General features: G+C 43.9%; 3 protein-coding genes across 4 annotated transcripts; all 3 read left to right on the top strand.

The window, feature by feature from the left end:
- The first annotated feature begins 3460 nt into the window (after window positions 1-3460).
- On the top strand, window positions 3461-5749 carry LOC129840609 (claudin-10-like). Of its 2 annotated transcripts, XM_055908603.1 has the most exons (5): window positions 3636-3938; window positions 4509-4670; window positions 4754-4835; window positions 4968-5066; window positions 5593-5749. In XM_055908603.1, the coding sequence occupies exons 1-5, from the start codon at window positions 3719-3721 to the stop codon at window positions 5747-5749; spliced, it is 720 nt and encodes a 239-aa protein (XP_055764578.1). In that variant the 5' UTR covers window positions 3636-3718. The 2 variants fall into 2 exon arrangements, with proteins under 2 accessions (XP_055764577.1, XP_055764578.1); XM_055908602.1 differs by lacking the exon at window positions 5593-5749 and having other exon boundaries at window positions 3461-3938; window positions 4968-5126.
- Window positions 5750-8783: 3034 nt separating this feature from the next.
- On the top strand, window positions 8784-11149 carry cldn10e (claudin 10e). Its single transcript, XM_055908601.1, has 5 exons — window positions 8784-9015; window positions 9321-9482; window positions 9588-9669; window positions 9963-10073; window positions 10180-11149. Exons 1-5 carry the CDS (start codon window positions 8784-8786, stop codon window positions 10577-10579), a joined length of 987 nt encoding a protein of 328 aa, XP_055764576.1. The 3' UTR covers window positions 10580-11149.
- Window positions 11150-13682: 2533 nt separating this feature from the next.
- On the top strand, window positions 13683-16408 carry cldn10d (claudin 10d). Its single transcript, XM_055908174.1, has 5 exons — window positions 13683-14215; window positions 15265-15426; window positions 15700-15781; window positions 15884-15991; window positions 16102-16408. The coding sequence occupies exons 1-5, from the start codon at window positions 13984-13986 to the stop codon at window positions 16280-16282; spliced, it is 765 nt and encodes a 254-aa protein (XP_055764149.1). The 5' UTR covers window positions 13683-13983; the 3' UTR covers window positions 16283-16408.
- Window positions 16409-16473: the final 65 nt, after the last annotated feature.

Here is a 16473-nt window from a genome sequence, read left to right on the forward strand (position 1 = left end):
ACACACACACACACACACACACACACACACACACACACACACACACACACACACACACACACAGAGATAATCTACCCATAACCTGTGCCTTTGCACCCACTATTTAGGGTCAGAAAGTGTGACCTCAATGGAAATTCACTGACCTTTGTAATGTCTACAACACAGTATACTAATGGTAGGAAAATGAAGTGGCATTCTGTCAACCGTAGAATCACTCTATTAAAAAACAGATTATCTTGTTATCTTATTATCTCGCACACCACATCCTCCCCTTGTTTATAGAGGTGCACATGGTCAATGTATCACCCTCTGTAATAGTTTATTGTAAATGGTTTTCTTGAGAGACGGACTCACTCTTCACAGGTTTTACTCACATCTACATTTCAGGTTTCTTTTTCTTTTTTGTTTGACTGGCTCTAATTACTGACACAGAGGGAAATTAGTCCACAATAGTGACTGTTCAGAGGAAAATGCAGTGCCTTTAATTGAACTGCCCCAACTGCATTTCTCCTATTTACTGAGTCAACTTAACAATTGCCGTTCAGGAGTGCAATAGCAGTGGGATGAGTCATTCAAACAGGTTGCTGGAAGTTGTAACGAGTGCGCTGAGAGTCGGGAAGCAAATTCAGGGAGTGTTTTAATAAATGAAACAATAAACACGTAACACAAACAACGCACCGACATGAAACAGAGTCAATAACATCTGAGGAAAGAACCAAGGGGAGTGACAGTGGTAAGGAAGATAATCAAGGACGTGATGGAGTCCAGGTGAGTGTCATGAGGCGCTGGTGCGCTTGACGATGGTGACAGGTGTGCGGGATAATCAGCAGCCTGATGACCTAGAGGCTGGAGGGGGAGTATACGGGACAGTAGCCCCTCCCCGACGCGCGGCTCCAGCCGCAGGACGCCATCAAAGGGAACGAACCCGGGGATCAGGAGCGGACCGGTCACCCCTGCTGAGGAACATGTCACGCCAGCTGAAGCACGGGAACCTGTCGAGTCAGCTGTGGTGCGGGAACCTGACAGATCGGTTGAGGCAGGGGAGCCTGGCGATCCGGCTGAGGCATGAGATCCTGACGGGCCGGTGGAAGCAGGGGAGCCTGGCGATCCGGTGGAGGCATGAGAGCCTGTAGCAGTTCCCAGATCCAATGTCATTACCCTGACATAAAAATAAAATAAAAAAATCACTCCCTGATGCTTCCCTTAGGTGAGGTGTTATTCTGTAACGAGTGCGCTGAGATGATGATAGTGATAGATGTGCAGATGATGATGTGCAAGTAGAGATACTGGGGTGCAAAAGAGCAAGAGGATGAATAACAATATGGGGATGAGGTGGTTGGGTGTGCTATTTCCAGATTGGCTGTGTACAGGTAAGCTGCTCTGACAGCTGATGCTTAAAGTTAGAGAGGGAGATATAAGACTCCAGCTTCAGTGATATTTGCAATTCGTTCCAGTCATTGGCAGCAGAGAACTGGAAGGAAAGGCGGCCAAAGTAAGTGTTGGCATTGGGGATGACCAGTGAAATATACCTGCTTGAGCGCGTGCTACGGGTGGGTTGCTATGGTGACCAGTGAGCTGAGATAAGGTGAGGCTTTACCTAGCAAAGACTTATAGATGACCTGGAGCCAGTGGGTTTGGCAATAAATATGTAGTGAGGGCCAGCCAATGAGAGCATACAGGTCGCAGTGGTGGGTAGTATATGGGGCTTTGGTGACAAAATGGATGGCATTGTGATAGACTACATCCAGTTTGCTGAGTAGAGTGTTGGAGGCTATTTTGCAAATGACATCGCCGAAGTCAAGGATCGGTAGGATAGTCAGTTTTAAGAGGGTATGTTTGGCAGCAGGAGTGAAGGAGGCTCTGTTGCGAAATAGGAAGCTAATTCTAGATTTAATTTTGGATTGGAGATGCTTAATGTGAGTCTGGAAGGAGAGTTTACAGTCTAACCAGACACCTAGGTATTTGTAGTTGTCCACATATTCTAGGTCAGAACTGTCCAGAGTAGTGATGCTGGTCGGGCGGGCGCGTGTGGGCAACAATCGGTTGAAGAGCATGCATTAAGTTGTACTAGTATTTAAAAGCAGGTGGAGTCCACGGAAGGAATGTTGTATGGCATTGAAGTTGCTGCAGGGGGTGCTGAGCTGTTGGCCTGGGCCTGGGTAGGGGTAGCCAGGTGTCCAGCCGTAGAAAAATGCTTATTTAAATGATTGATTATCGTAGATTTAACAGTGGTGACTACTCTTAACAGAGTTTTTGTAAAATGTTGTCACATAAAAAAACGGAGGAAGATTTTACCGTCATTTTGTTGCCAAACTTTACATTTGCACTGTTCTTCGAGCAAATGTGTTTTTGTAAAACTTGATGTGTAAATTGTTCAAAGTAGTCCTTGTGCATTAGACTGAGTCTCAGTCATTCTGTTACAGTGGAATTGCCCAGTAGCTATTCAGTCAGGTCCCTAGAATAGATACTTTGGTCTTTAATGTAAAACTGGACTTACAGTTTCTGGTCAATATGTAACCAGCCACAGGAAGACACATCCACAATAACAGGAAACTAAGGACAATATGTGTGATCTCTCTCGACCTCGACCTCCCTCCTTCAACCTCCCTCAGCCAAGCACCCCCTATCCACATGAATTACCATTTCTGCAGCAAAAATAAACAAACATGACAAAACATGTTGGCATTTGCTGAAATTTCAACTTCTACGTCATTTTCAATATACAGAAACAGCGTCTACTTTCCTTCCATCTGCACTGATGTGAAGGAAATTGCCCATGGCTTTCACCAATCCTGTGTTTGTTTGATCTGGATATTTTCAGATAAAACAAAGAGATGGCTCATCATGGCTCAGTACACCCTCATGTGGTTGCATGAATATTTTATATTTTCTCTCCACTGGGTGGGGCTGTGAGTCAACAGATAGGCCTACCGAACACCAGATAACTGCGACATTTATAACACATGTATGAAACATTTATAGCAGGACATTTTATAATCAAATCAATGAATTGTATAATTTCAACTAGCATAATTGTAAAGAAACTATGTGACACTAACCTTTGCAACCAGTGAACAACGGTCTTCCTCTGTCTATCTATATGCTGAACAGTCGCTTATTGTCAATTTCCTGTCATACACATGCCAGTGTCTTAGCGCTGTTTCCTGTCCACCAACAAACATTTCAAATCCTTTCAATTAGCTTACTGATCCACTCACTGACCCCCCTCCTATCACTCAAATCACTACTGTGGAGTGATGTGTGTGTGTGTGTGTGTGTGTGTGTGTTAGCGTGGCTGGGTGGATGGGTATGTGTGTGTGAAAGAGAGAGAGCATGTGTGTGTGTGTGTGTGTTTGATTCACTGTGTGTGTGTCAGTGTGTGTGTCTCTGTGTGTGTGCGTGTGTCTCAGTGTATATGTGTGTGTGTGTGTGTGTGTGTGTGTGTGTGTGTCAGTGAGTGATGTGTATCCTTGGGATTGGTCCACAGGTAGAGGTGCAGAGTCTTGAACACAGAGCCCTCCCTGTTGAGCATAAACCAGGCTACGACATCTTAACCACTGACACACTTCACCTCCTAACCATTCATCCTGGACTGCCTCTCTGCTCTGCTCTCCATCCACTATCCTCCACAGACATACAGTCTCATCTGCCACAATTGCTGTTTACCAGCTTACCTGACCCAGCTCTACAACAGACAGGACAGGACTATCTGAGGAGGATGAGCAACATGGCCACGGAGATCGTTGCCTTCATCGTGACCATATCTGGATGGATCCTGGTCTGCTCCACGTTGCCTACTGACTACTGGAAGGTGTCCTCCGTGGATGGGACGGTCATCACCACGGCGACCTTCTGGTCCAACCTGTGGAAGACCTGCGTCACGGATTCTACAGGAGTGTCCAACTGTAAAGATTTCCCCTCCATGCTGGCTCTGGACGGTCAGTTCAAGCTTTAGCTGGTTGCTATTTTAGCTGTGATGTTGTATTGTCATTGTAATTGTATGCGATTATGTGTATTTTTGTGTTTGCGTATGTGTTTGTGTGTGTGCATGCGTGTGTCTGTGATTATAATGGATATAAATATATATATATATGTGTGTGTGTGTGTGTGTGTGTGTATGTGTGTGTGTGTGTGTGCGTGTGTGTGCGTGTGTGATTTCTTTGACCTAATCACAGATGTGTTACATCCTGAGCATCCGTCTCCTAGGATGAATGGCTGGCTCTGAAAAAAGTGGTATTTGGAATTTGATAACCCTATTGGTTTGTTGGCTTAAGCCCAAGAGCCTCTAAAACATACACTACCAGAGGCCAGAGCAGCATTTGAACCGGGTGTTCAAGCTGCCATTTGAGGATACAATGCTTTTAAAGTGGCAATGAGAGGAAAACTGAGAAAGTCAGAGCACTTTTACAAGTGTGAGATAACTCTGTATTTGTCTCTTTATCTCTCTCTCCCTCACACCCACACACATCCACACATCCTCACACACACACACACACACACCCACCCAGTGTATATCCAGGTGTGTCGAGGCCTGATGATTGCGTCTGTGTGCCTGGGGTTCTTTGGAGCCACCCTGGCCCTGATGGGAATGAAGTGTACCAGGATCGGAGGCTCAGAGAGCACCAAGGCCAGACTAACAGGCCTCTCAGGCCTTCACTTCATACTCAATGGTGAATATTCATTATATTGTGTGCTTGTTGAACTACTCCTTGCTATTTAGACCAGAGCTGAGTCCTCTCCGTTTTCTCTGCAGGGCTTTGCTCCTTGACTGCATACTCCCTGTACGCACACAGGATCACATCAGAGTTCTTTGACCCACTCTTTTTTGCTCAAAAGTAAGTGTTCAGCTTAACTGTGCTACTTAATGTCCTACTGTACTGCATGTCGACAAATGAAAATGCAGCGAGCACATGTATTTACTAACTGGTCACTGGCTTTACTGGCTATGCCCGTCCTCTCGTGGCCAGGTTTGAACTGGGCGCAGCGCTCTTCATTGGCTGGGCTGGCTCTGTGCTCTGCATTTCAGGAGGACTCATATTCTGCCTCTCCTTGTCAGAGGGCTCCAGGCAAGTTTGTACAATTAATTAAATGATGATCAATTACAGAAAATGATTACTTCGATAGACGTGTCCCCCCCCCCCCTCCCATTTACTCAGTGTGTTATGTAATCTGTAAGTACTGTACATTTCTCAACATCATGTTGACTGAGACACAGAAATCGAAAGTAATCCATAATAGAGTAGACGGATCGTAAAGCTTGTCATTCAGTAAGTCAATGAAGCAGTTTAATATGAACTGTAATTAAGTTGTTTAAGTACTGGCATATCCAGGGATCACTGTCAACATCTTGTCTCATAGTGATAACAGTATAAAGACATGCACTGTATGTTGATGACTGAATATTTTCTTTGTGTATAGTATCAACGTATTTATGTGAAAGTCACCTTGGCTAGCGAGCCTAGGGAACTAGTGTATGGCGTGGGATGAATTGGCCTAGATCCGGAGACTTCTGTCTTCTGAACTAGAACTGTTTTTACCATGGAAATGTACACTGTATATCTCAAAGGAGTAACCCTTAGTGTTTTCCTCTAGTCGAGCAGAGTACTCCTACAGTGGTGCTACGTCTATGGTAACCAAGCGTCACAAACCCGGCAAGTCTGCCAACAGTTTCTACAAATCGCCAGTTTCCACAGACCCCCGAGACCCAGCAGAACACTCAAGGCAGTTTGGAAAGAATGCCTATGTGTGACAACGGACGGACCACTGGCATTGGCATATGGTCATATGAGGTGACCGTGGACTATTTGACCCTTGGGTTAAGCTTGTTGAGGTCACCTCTTCATACCTCTTCAACCAGAACCCCAATTCCTTATTGAGACGGATTCCTGTGTGATTACATTACCCAAGGGTGTGATGCATGCTCCCTGCTTTTATTTTCCTTAATATGGCCCTTCGTTCCAATGCACTGTTCATAGAACATCGTTTTTGATATGCCAAAGGAGACTCCTTCCTGTCCCTGTGTCTCTGCTGTATACCTGACGACTTGAGCGATGTCACCCCCTGTGGCACAAAGAATGCTGGGGGAAATAACCCTTGAAATCAGCAAGAGGAAATAGATTGTTGGCTCCTCTCTAAAACCACATTAGGTAATAGGTCTCTTCTGTCAACGGGCGATAAACTAAATAAATCAGATAAGATTGTTTTCTTCACAGGGCAGGAAATTCGGTTGGCTAGGATCACACTATGAGCTCCTGGGTCACCTTGAAGGGACAAACGAACTGGTGCTCTGCCAAATCCATTGTTGTTCATTAGATATGCCTCAAGAACAAATATCAGGAATATGTGTCCGTTTGAGGTCATCTAAAAACATTACTCAGTTGGTTAATTCCTGTACATCTCCCAATATGTTGTAATCAGTGGCAATGTCAATAAATGTTAGTTTTTTTTGCATACAAGAAGGAATTCAGTGATAATTTTCTCTGAATGATCTGTTGAAAGAACATTAATTCAGTATAAAGGAAATGGGGATTGAATAAGTGGACTTTTTAATTGGGGGATTTAACACTTTGACATGGAGCTCTGTATGAGTGTCTCATGACAATTACCTCCGGAACTCAACTGTGGAGCCAGTGCCTGTCTGCCGTATGCTGTCACTCTTTAGCAGACCACAAGTGAAGCCTAGATGAAGAAAGAGTCAAAAAGAACATTGTGTGCTCTCAAGAACTGTCAAGTTATTGTATTTTTGCAATATACCTCACACTGAAAGATGGCCCCCTACCAGCCACCACGGACAGAAAGGGGCTTCCGTTGTCTCGACTGATCACAGAGTTACCAATCAACAAGTCCTGCCCCAGTTGATCTTTGTTCAGACTCGGATATGGCAATCGGAAGTTTCCTCCACCGCCTGCCATCTATCTCCACCTTCTGATCAATTGAAACCTTAACCCTGTTACGTGAATCCTCTTGGCCCTCCGAGCCGGGGGACTCTCACCAGCTGGCATGGAGCTACAGCTGGCAGCCGCCCCGTGCTCCCTGCTCCAGTCCTGTGTATCCGTAAACAAGTGTTAGGTGTCCCGCAGCTCTGGTTGGTCAGAGGACCTACTCTGACTACACCACTAAGTTAGGATGATAGCCAGACATCTAGACAAAATCAATAATGGTGAGTGATTTCACATTTTGATGTCCATATTTTTCAGAATGAATCCAGAGATGAATGCACCATTTAAAAAAATATACAGTTTCATTGCGTGCAATAAGTCTAAGATTCCTCATTTGTATGGATTGAAGCATCAGAAGGGCCACCTGATTCACAAGCATCCATAATTCATGTCTATATTGTTACATCAGATTCTACATTCAAACATGAAGGCCACCAGCAGAATCCTTGCCCCAAAAAGCAGTTTATTTATGCCAAATGTACAGCTATTTGTTTGTGCCAGAAAACCCATTATGGACAATTATACTACTTTTAAACATACAAAAGAATCAAAGTACTTTTCCGTACAAAATACACAAGTTGAGTGTGATTTGGACTGTGGTTGAAGTACGGTTTGGTTGCCTTTCAACAAGACACCACCAGACCTCTATACTTTTATTTAGAGGACCATAGAATCAAATTATTGACAGATAGAAATTCAAACAATGTTCTGTGCATGCATCTTTGGATGGAATCTTACTTACATTTCTTAAATGATCATGGTAGGTTATTATGCAGCAGGTATTTGTGCTTAATAACCCATAATTAACGTGCGGCCCTGCCAGCGAACACAACCCCTCTTTTGTTCTTTCTCCATTATTAGCCCATCATTAATGAAAAGCATGAATTACCACCATATAGGTCCATGCATCACAACAGTGGGTCCATTCCAATGTCCCATCTACTTTGCCAATAACTTTGCCAATAAGCCGAGGGACTCGGTACAAAGAAGACCCTTCTCATCTTCACTCACCACAAGAAAATCCATCACTCCCCATGCAACTAATACCATCAGAGAGAGCCGTGGATTTAAGCATAATTATATGAGGTCAAAGACGTTATGTTTTAATTATATAAGTGAAGCAGGCAGCACACCTAGCTAATAACCTACCGCAGCCCGAGGCAATGTCAACGGACAATGGAGGCGCTTCAACAGACTCTGAAGTTGTAATTCCTCAGGTAATGAGTTCTTATTGAACTAGTTAAGGTCATACCAGCACTGTATTTAAAATAATAATAATCTTGAGATGAGGTCAAGTTTTGCCATAGCCTTTGGGCCATACTAGGTCATGTTTATGTCCTTCGAATACATTTGATTAGAATTAGTCAAATAATTCAAAACCCAAGGAATCAGCTTGGGACATAGAGATGGAGGTTTTTGAAACGTGAGATAAATGCTTAGGTCAACATTTTTAGCACCCAAACAAGGTCCTGGGAACCTGAGCAGCAACAGACCCATATCCACCCTCATGCAGTATGGGAAAAGTGACAACCAGGTAGAGCGACAAAATGACTGTCTCATTAGTCATACCTGCTACCAAGCTGTATGACTGGGATGAGCAGGTTTCTTCTCTATCACAGCACAGCACAGCACAGCACAGCACAGCACAGCACAGCAGGAGACTCAGGCTCCACTGGACGGTGGCTCCACCAAGGGGACACACCATTGTATAGACGAGAGAAAAAGGAATCGCCAATAAGTCAGATCTTGAGAAAAGAAACGCAACAGAGACGGTCATAATAAGATAACTTGAGGGTTATCTAGATATAGAGCATATAGACTGACTCCACACACCAGAGTATCAGGATGAAAATCCGCGTGATGCAGATCTGGGGCTTCCTGATGACAGTGCTGGGATGGATCTTTGTGGCATGCACCATGGCCATGGAGGGCTGGAAGATCACGTCCATCGGGGGCATGGGTGGCTCGGCTGTCATCAAGGTGGCCTGGTACTGGTCTAACCTGTGGAAGGCCTGCTTCACCGACTCCACTTCTGTCACCAACTGCCAAGACTTCCCTGTGCTGTGGTCCGTGGACAGTAAGTACCGTAGAGACATGCATAATATATAGTGTTCTAATTCTATTTCTATGGTGGGTATGAAGTTGTATGTAAACAAGAGGGACACATCTGAAGACAGCCTGTTATTAAGTTAATTTACCCCCCAAAAATAGGTTTAAAACGAATTATGTTAATATGTGACTATTACTGCACTCTATCTTTTAGGGAAACTTCTGTGAGTTTAGACTGTTTCAGTATAGTGACATTGGTTATTCCACTGAAGTTATAAAGCCTACTGTAGTGTAAAATGTGACCTTGCGTTCGGTTGTGTTCTAATCAACCAGACCACATCCAGATTGTGAGGGGCCTGCTGATGGGTGCTCTGTCTTTGGGGATGCTGGGGTTCGTACTCAGTCTCATTGGGATGGAGTGCACCTTCCTCGGGGGCAAGGACAAGGCAAAGCACAGGAAGCTCTTCACTGGAGGAGTCTGTCACATCATCAGCGGTAAACATATTCTTTCAGTTGACTTCTTCCTCTGTGAAAGCAACCTGGTAGATGCACACTGTAGCAGATTGAGAGTAGCTGACTGACTCACTTTGTCTTATGCAGGCTTTCTGGCTGCGTCAGGATATGCTGTCTACGCAAAATACGTCTCCGGGGAATACTTCAACCCCTATTTTGACGGATTAAAGTGAGTTGACTTGGATGCAGGTTTTTCCATTCAGTTACAATATAATATTGATTCTCTCTCTCTCTCTCTCTCTCTCTCTCTCTCTCTCTCTCTCTCTCTCTCTCTCCCTCTCTCTCTCTCTCTCTCTCTCTCTCTCTCTCTCTCTCTCTCTCTCTCTCTCTCTCTCTCTCTCTCTCTCTCTCTCTCTCTCTCTCTCTCTCTCTCTCTCTCTCTCTCTCTCACCCCTCTCTCTCTCTCTCTCTCTCTCTCTCTCTCTCTCTCTCTCTCTCTCTCACACTCTCTCACACACACAGGTTTGACCTGGGGACTCCTCTGTTTCTTGGCTGGGTGGGATCAGCTTTCCATATGACAGGGGGTTGGTTCTACTTGGCCTCTGTGTGCAAACTGCTCTGTGAGGACGAGAGGTGAGTACAAGCATAGCCAGCCTCACCATGGAATAGTTATTCATTTATTAATAACACACTTGTCATTGATTTGTTCTTTCTCATTTTGTATTGTTATCTCTCCCAGCAAAACTCTAGTCATCCCTGAACTTTCCGAGGTTGAGAGCGACCAGGCCAAGTCCACCACAGTACAGTCCCCAGTATCCCAGATCACCTCAAAGATCAAGGTTTCATCTGCATCTAAGATTTCTTCAAAATCTGCACGCTCAGATGTGTCTGCCATCTCCTCAAGGTCTGGTCAGTCCGGTCGCGCATCCAATTCAGAGCGGTCTGGACGGTCCTCGAACTCTGGGCAGTCCTCGAAATTTGGCGGTGGGTCTTTGACGTCTGGTCGTCCATCGAGGTCGAGGTCTCATGGGTCAGTGCACTCTGAGGTGAGCAGCGGCAGCAGTAGTACAGTGTCCTCTTTATCCAGTGGGTCAAGAAGGAGCGAGAGAGAACCGTTTATCAAAAACTCCTACTTATGACCTGGTTCTGTTCATTGTATGTGTGATATTGACTGGATCGAACTGAAGTAACAATTGTATATACTGTATATGATGATTAGGGCGGTCAGAGTTATCCGTTAACTCAAGTGAACTTTTTTGAATTTTAGTGAACTAATGTTTTTGAATCGCGATTAATCACATTGTCTGAAAGCTTTCAAAATACAGTGAAACTTCCAAAATACATAATTTATACAGCTAAAAACAACAATTCGATGTCAAAACAAGTTGACAATGAGGTTCAATTAAGTGTGCTTTGTCAATTTACCTGATTTGCTAACTGTTACTTAGGACAACTCAATTTGAGCAAATTCTGAATTTGCAATGAATCACAACAAATCCTTTTGATGAACTCAATTAAATGTTTGAATCGTTTGACAGCCCAATAATGATCCAATTGAGATTCTGTATGTGGGGGAAAGTCTCTGTATCTAATGGCCTGTTTCCTGGGAGTGTTTCATTATCATCAAATGAACTGCTTCATCACATGTATTGTTTCATGTATTGCTATTGATAATGTCATTAAAGCAGGGCTGTTGTGCCTTTCATCAAGTTCTGTCTGACTCCGTGTTGTGTTGTTCTCCCTTTCCAAATGATTCAACTGTAGTCTAATCAAAATCAAGATATTTTAAGATATAGAAATAATCACTTTTAGATGTTACTTTCCTAATATTGTCAGCACAGTCATATCTGCCCAAGCAGTCAGAGAGGTTGCCTGTAAACAGTCTCTGTTTTTGGTGTTGCCACTCAATTCTGCCCGGACACCGTTTCCTATTTAAACCAAGAGTGATATTCCGCACAGCTGACAGACAGATGCTCCAATCTTGTGCTCTTCTAAGTGAATATGAAATCATTTTTAATGGATGCATTTTTGTGAATTCCGTGACTAGATTGGATGAAATCAGTAACTTTGTAATAGCTCCAGTAACTTACCCTCGGTAGTCCCTGTGAGCGATCCTCTCCACCTGTCCAGACAGAGGAATGTGGAGGAAGTTGGTTCAGATCCTGGGCCTCGAGGTGTCCATGCTGGACTGGGTGTTTGTAGCCTGCACCCTGGCTATCGACTACTGGAGGGTGGCCCAGGTCGGGCGCCACGGTGGGTCCTCAATTGTCAGTGTGACCTGGTTCTGGTCCAACCTGTGGAAGCACTGCTCTGAGGACTCCACCACTGTGGTCAACTGTGTGGACTTCTGTGGATGGTGAAACGTGGTTTGAGTACTAGAATCTCTCGTCTCGTATCTGGTATCTCTGTGTGGAATAATCAGGAGTCTTATGGGTGCAGTGTCTGCTAATATGAATTTTTCTCTAAATTGAACTTAATTAATTAAAGCATATTGGCAAGTTAACACAGCTATGATACAGTGACTAATACAACAATACATGATAGTTGCGATTTATTTTATTTGGCTAAGCTAGGTTCGATTCAACTTACGTTGGAGGAAACCAGAGAACCAATGACAAGCTGCTATTAACAGCTGCCTCTCTCAGGACACATACAAATCACCTTAACTTAGAGGGTTTAAAGTTCTTCATCCCGACTGTGAAATGTTTTTTCTTCTTTGTTGTTGGTTCCTGATCACACAATAAACAAGTCAATGACACAGTAGAAAAAAGAAAGTCTATACACAGTGTGTGCATAAGGCATGAGGAGGTAGGCTATAAATAGGCCATAGGAGCGAATAATTACAATTTAGCAGATTAACATTGGAGTGATAAATGAGCAGATGATGATGTGCAAGTAGAGATACTGGTGTGCAAAAGAGCAGAAAAATAAATAAAATAAAAACAGTATGGGGATGAGGTAGGTAGATTGGGTGGGCTATTTACAGATGGACTATGTACAGCTGCAGCGATCAGTTAGTGCTCAGATAGTTGATGTTTAAAGTTGGTGAGGGAAATAAAAGTCTCCAACTTCAGCGATTTTTGCAATTTGTTCCAGTCACTGGCAGCAGAGAACTGGAAGGAAAGGCGGCCAAATGAGGTGTTGGCTTTGGGGATGATCAGTGAGATATACTGATAGGGAAGATGTTGGAATAACAAACTGTATGGGAATGCCAAGCTGTTTTTTGTCTACATTTTCCCTACTCAGGTATGATATTGGATCTGCTCTTTGGCTTGGCGTAGTGGGAGGCTTCCTCATCATATTAGGACCCATTCTGTTCTCTGCCACTATATTCACAGTAGCCCATTCAAAAGGGTTAAATGTACAGTACAGTATAAGCGACAATAAGCATACATGCCTAATTTACAAACACCACATAAGCATGCTTCTCTAAGTATTGCCTTACCTCTCTAATCTTACTACATTTGCACATACTGTATATAGATTTTTCTATTGTGTTGTTGACTGTACGTTTGTTTATCCCATGTGTTATCCCATCGCTGTGTTGTTGTTTTTGATTTAACTGCTATGCTTTATCTTGGCCAGGTCGTAGTTGTAAATGAGAACTTGTTCTCAACTGCCTACCTGGTTAAATAAAGGTGAAATAAAATTAAAATAAATAAATGAATGGTGTATTTTCAGTTATCAGTCTACAATGCAATTTTCATAAACGTTGAGTGCATGTTTTCTGAATATACATTAATTCGCTTAATATAATTTCTCTAGCAGGGTGGAATTGGCCCATTCCCCCAGATTTCCCATGGTGCCCCTCACCAGAGAATTCTCAACTGGAGAAAACAGCCAATCCAAACAGTCCCAGGAGCCAAAGGGATCCAACAAGACCCACGTCTACAGTGACTGGTTGTGATTGTGTGGCATGTGCACGTTGCACTGGGAATTAAGTGTTTTTGTATGTAACTGTTCCATGTGTATTAGCATGTTTTTCCATTTTAAAATGCTATTTTAATTCTTGTGGCAAAACAAATTGTCCAATAAAGATCTACTTTGGGATACTGTCCTCAGCTCTACTCTATAGGCTATATTACATAGATCATTATCAATTTGTCCAGAGAATATTGACATGAATCATGTATCTTGTGACCTTAGCTGGGAGGGAGCAGTTCATCCATTGTGATGTGAGATAAAGGGCTATGAGAGAGAGACCTAGTCAAACGCCCATACGAGGGGAGGGAGAGCGGGAAACAGTTTCACCACTTCCAATCCCTTACACTATCTCCCCCTGGATCGTGGGAAAAGACGTTTGCTTACTGAGCAAAACCATGTGAGATAAGCCAAATGTCCACAATGCTGGTTTGACTGGGTGACATAACAATGCAAGTGCCTGGCTGCACCTTGACTTCCACAGAACGAAGATCCCTGAGCAACTTCACTCCAGCTTTGTTCACTACACCCATCTCTCTGGTAAATCCTCTTCGTAAACGTAGCTTTTTTCCCCGGAACCACTGCCAAGCTCAAGGAGAGCATCCTCCTTATCACCATCACCATGAAGCACAGGACGGTGATGATGTACATGGAGATAGGCTGCTTTGTGTCGTGTCTGTCTGGCTGGATTCTGGTGAGCTCCACCCTGGCTATAGAGTACTGGACCTGGTCTGAAGTGGGCAGCGTGGTGCTCACCACTGGCAACTACTTCTCTAACCTCTGGAAGGACTGTGTCTCAGACTCCACTGGGGTGTCCGACTGCAAAGAGTACCCCTCCATGCTGGGACTACCAGGTATGTTCTGGTCAGCTTGTCACAACTTCCATGGATGTGTGATTCTGTCCTAATATGGACACCGTACATCTCATGATACATGATGGGATAGTGACGCTTACAACTTGGAGGGTTATTTCGATCTTCAGTGCAGTTCGGTGCAGTTGATTGTCATTCAGCAGATGCTCTTATACAGTATTACATTAAAGGCAGATAATGGGGCAGAGCAGAAGTATGAATATCATGATCAACATTTTGCAGACGGAAGTAGCGATACCATAGAGTGGAATCCACAAACTCCAATTTACACTGACTGTACAAACCATTAAAAACACCTGCTCTTTCCATGACAGACTGACCAGGTGAATCCAGGTGAAAGCTATGATCCCTTATTGATGTCACTTGCTAAATCCACTTCAATCAGTGTAGAGGAGGAGAAAGCTTAAAGAATGATTTTTAAGCCTTGAGACAATTAAAACATCGATTGTGTATGTGTGTCATTCAGAGGGTGAATGGGCAAGACAAAAGCCTTAAATGCCCTTTGACAGGGTATGGTAGTAGGTGCCAGGTGCACCAGTTTGTGTCAAGAACTGCAATGCTGCTGGCTTTTTCACACTTAACAGCTTCCTGTGTGCATCAAGAATGGTCCACCACCCAAAGGAAATCTAGCCAACTTGACACAATTTTGGGAAGCATTGGAGTGAACATGGGCCAGCATCCCTGTGGAAGGCTTTTGGCACATATCTTCTTTCAGATTTCAGTCATTTAACAGACACTCTTATCCAGAGCAACTTAGTGCATACATTTTCATACTGGTCCTCCATGTGAATTGAACACACAACCCTGGCTTTGCAAGTGCCATGCTCTAACAATTGAGCCACACGGGACTTGTAGTACATTATAGAGTCCATACTCTGATGAATTGTAGCTGTTCTGAGGGCAAAAGGGGGTTGGTACAACTCAATATTAGGAAGCTGTTCCTAATGTTTCGTATATTCAGTGTATAATACTTAACTGTAGTCCTGTACTTTGGCTTCCTGTTTAACTGAGTGTTCTACTCTCTGCATCAGTGTTCCTTCACTCAGTAAGGGCTCTGTCCATCTGTTCTGTCATCCTTGGGTTCTTCGCTGGAGTCCTCACACTGATAGGGATGAAGTGCACCAAGATTGGAGGGTCAGAGCTCGCCAACGCACGGGTCACCTTCGCCGGGGGAATCACCTATCTGGCGTCTGGTAAGATATGTTTATGGAGTACCTGATTAGTAACCAAAGTGGCCCAGCGGTCCCGAGTGGGGCAGCGGTCTAAGGCACTGCATCTCAGTGCTAGAGGTGTCACTACAGAGCCTGGTTCGATTCCAGGCTGTATCACAAGTGGCTGTGATTGGGAGTCCTATAGGGCAGTGCACAATTGGCCCACTGTCGTCTGGGTTAGGCCGTCACTGTAAATAAGAATTAGTTCTTAACTGACTTAGTTAAATATGATAATAATAGCTGTTTTCCTCCTAGGATTTGCTGGCCTGATCGTGTACTCCTGGTGGGGTAACAAAGTAAGATCAGAGTTTGTGGATCCCAATTTCAAGGCACAGAAGTGAGTGAATTTCTTTCAATGAGACTGCTGGAACACACTAGAACAACATTTATTTCAAGTAGTTAAGTATACAGTATATGCTTTCTAATTCTTTCTCTTCAGATTTGAAATCGGAGCAGCGGTTTTTATTGGCTGGGGAGGCTCGATCTTGCTCATCACCGGTGGTTTCGTACTCAGCTTCTTCTCTGGAAAGGAGGGCCTACGCTCAACGTAATACATTCCACAAAATTCCTGCTTCACTCAAAAGACAATAGTTGGCATCAGAGGAATATATTTTGTGTCGCATATGTTCATCTCAGTTCTCTTGCTCCGTCTTCCAGATCAAAGAAAAGGCCCCGCAGACCTAACTCCTATGCCACAGCTCGGACCAGACGCACATACATGATGCCAAACTCTTCCAGAGTGACTCCAATGCCACAATTGGTCCAAGGGAGCAGAGGTGGCAGAAAGATCAGGACAACAAGAACCACTGGGACGTTTAGCAGGGACGATTTTGTTTGAGCTGCAGTAGCTCCTGTACCGCAGGAAATACACTGCTTCATATCATTGGTCGTTAGTTACCATGAAAACATTGTGAGAACTGAATCAATTTGATTTGGTAACTGTCTCGCCACCTACACCTTGTAGATAGATACCTTATGTATGAATGTTTTACTAACATATAACTGTGTTCCTTTTGTGAACTGAATTGA

Source organism: Salvelinus fontinalis, chromosome 41 (genome assembly GCF_029448725.1).
Source record: "Salvelinus fontinalis isolate EN_2023a chromosome 41, ASM2944872v1, whole genome shotgun sequence".
Classification (NCBI taxonomy): Eukaryota; Metazoa; Chordata; class Actinopteri; order Salmoniformes; family Salmonidae; genus Salvelinus; species Salvelinus fontinalis.

Coding starts and splice junctions, on each gene's coding strand:
- LOC129840609 (XM_055908602.1), top strand. CDS start 3,461: ATGTGTATCCTTGGGATTGGTCCACAGGTAGAGGTGCAGAGTCTTGAA. Junction 3,939..4,508: donor CTCCATGCTGGCTCTGGACG/GTCAGTTCAAGC, acceptor ACACCCACCCAG/TGTATATCCAGGTGTGTCGA. Junction 4,836..4,967: donor CCACTCTTTTTTGCTCAAAA/GTAAGTGTTCAG, acceptor TCTCGTGGCCAG/GTTTGAACTGGGCGCAGCGC.
- cldn10e (XM_055908601.1), top strand. CDS start 8,784: ATGAAAATCCGCGTGATGCAGATCTGGGGCTTCCTGATGACAGTGCTG. Junction 9,483..9,587: donor AGTCTGTCACATCATCAGCG/GTAAACATATTC, acceptor TGTCTTATGCAG/GCTTTCTGGCTGCGTCAGGA. Junction 10,074..10,179: donor CTGCTCTGTGAGGACGAGAG/GTGAGTACAAGC, acceptor TATCTCTCCCAG/CAAAACTCTAGTCATCCCTG.
- cldn10d (XM_055908174.1), top strand. CDS start 13,984: ATGAAGCACAGGACGGTGATGATGTACATGGAGATAGGCTGCTTTGTG. Junction 15,427..15,699: donor AATCACCTATCTGGCGTCTG/GTAAGATATGTT, acceptor TTTTCCTCCTAG/GATTTGCTGGCCTGATCGTG. Junction 15,992..16,101: donor AAGGAGGGCCTACGCTCAAC/GTAATACATTCC, acceptor TCCGTCTTCCAG/ATCAAAGAAAAGGCCCCGCA.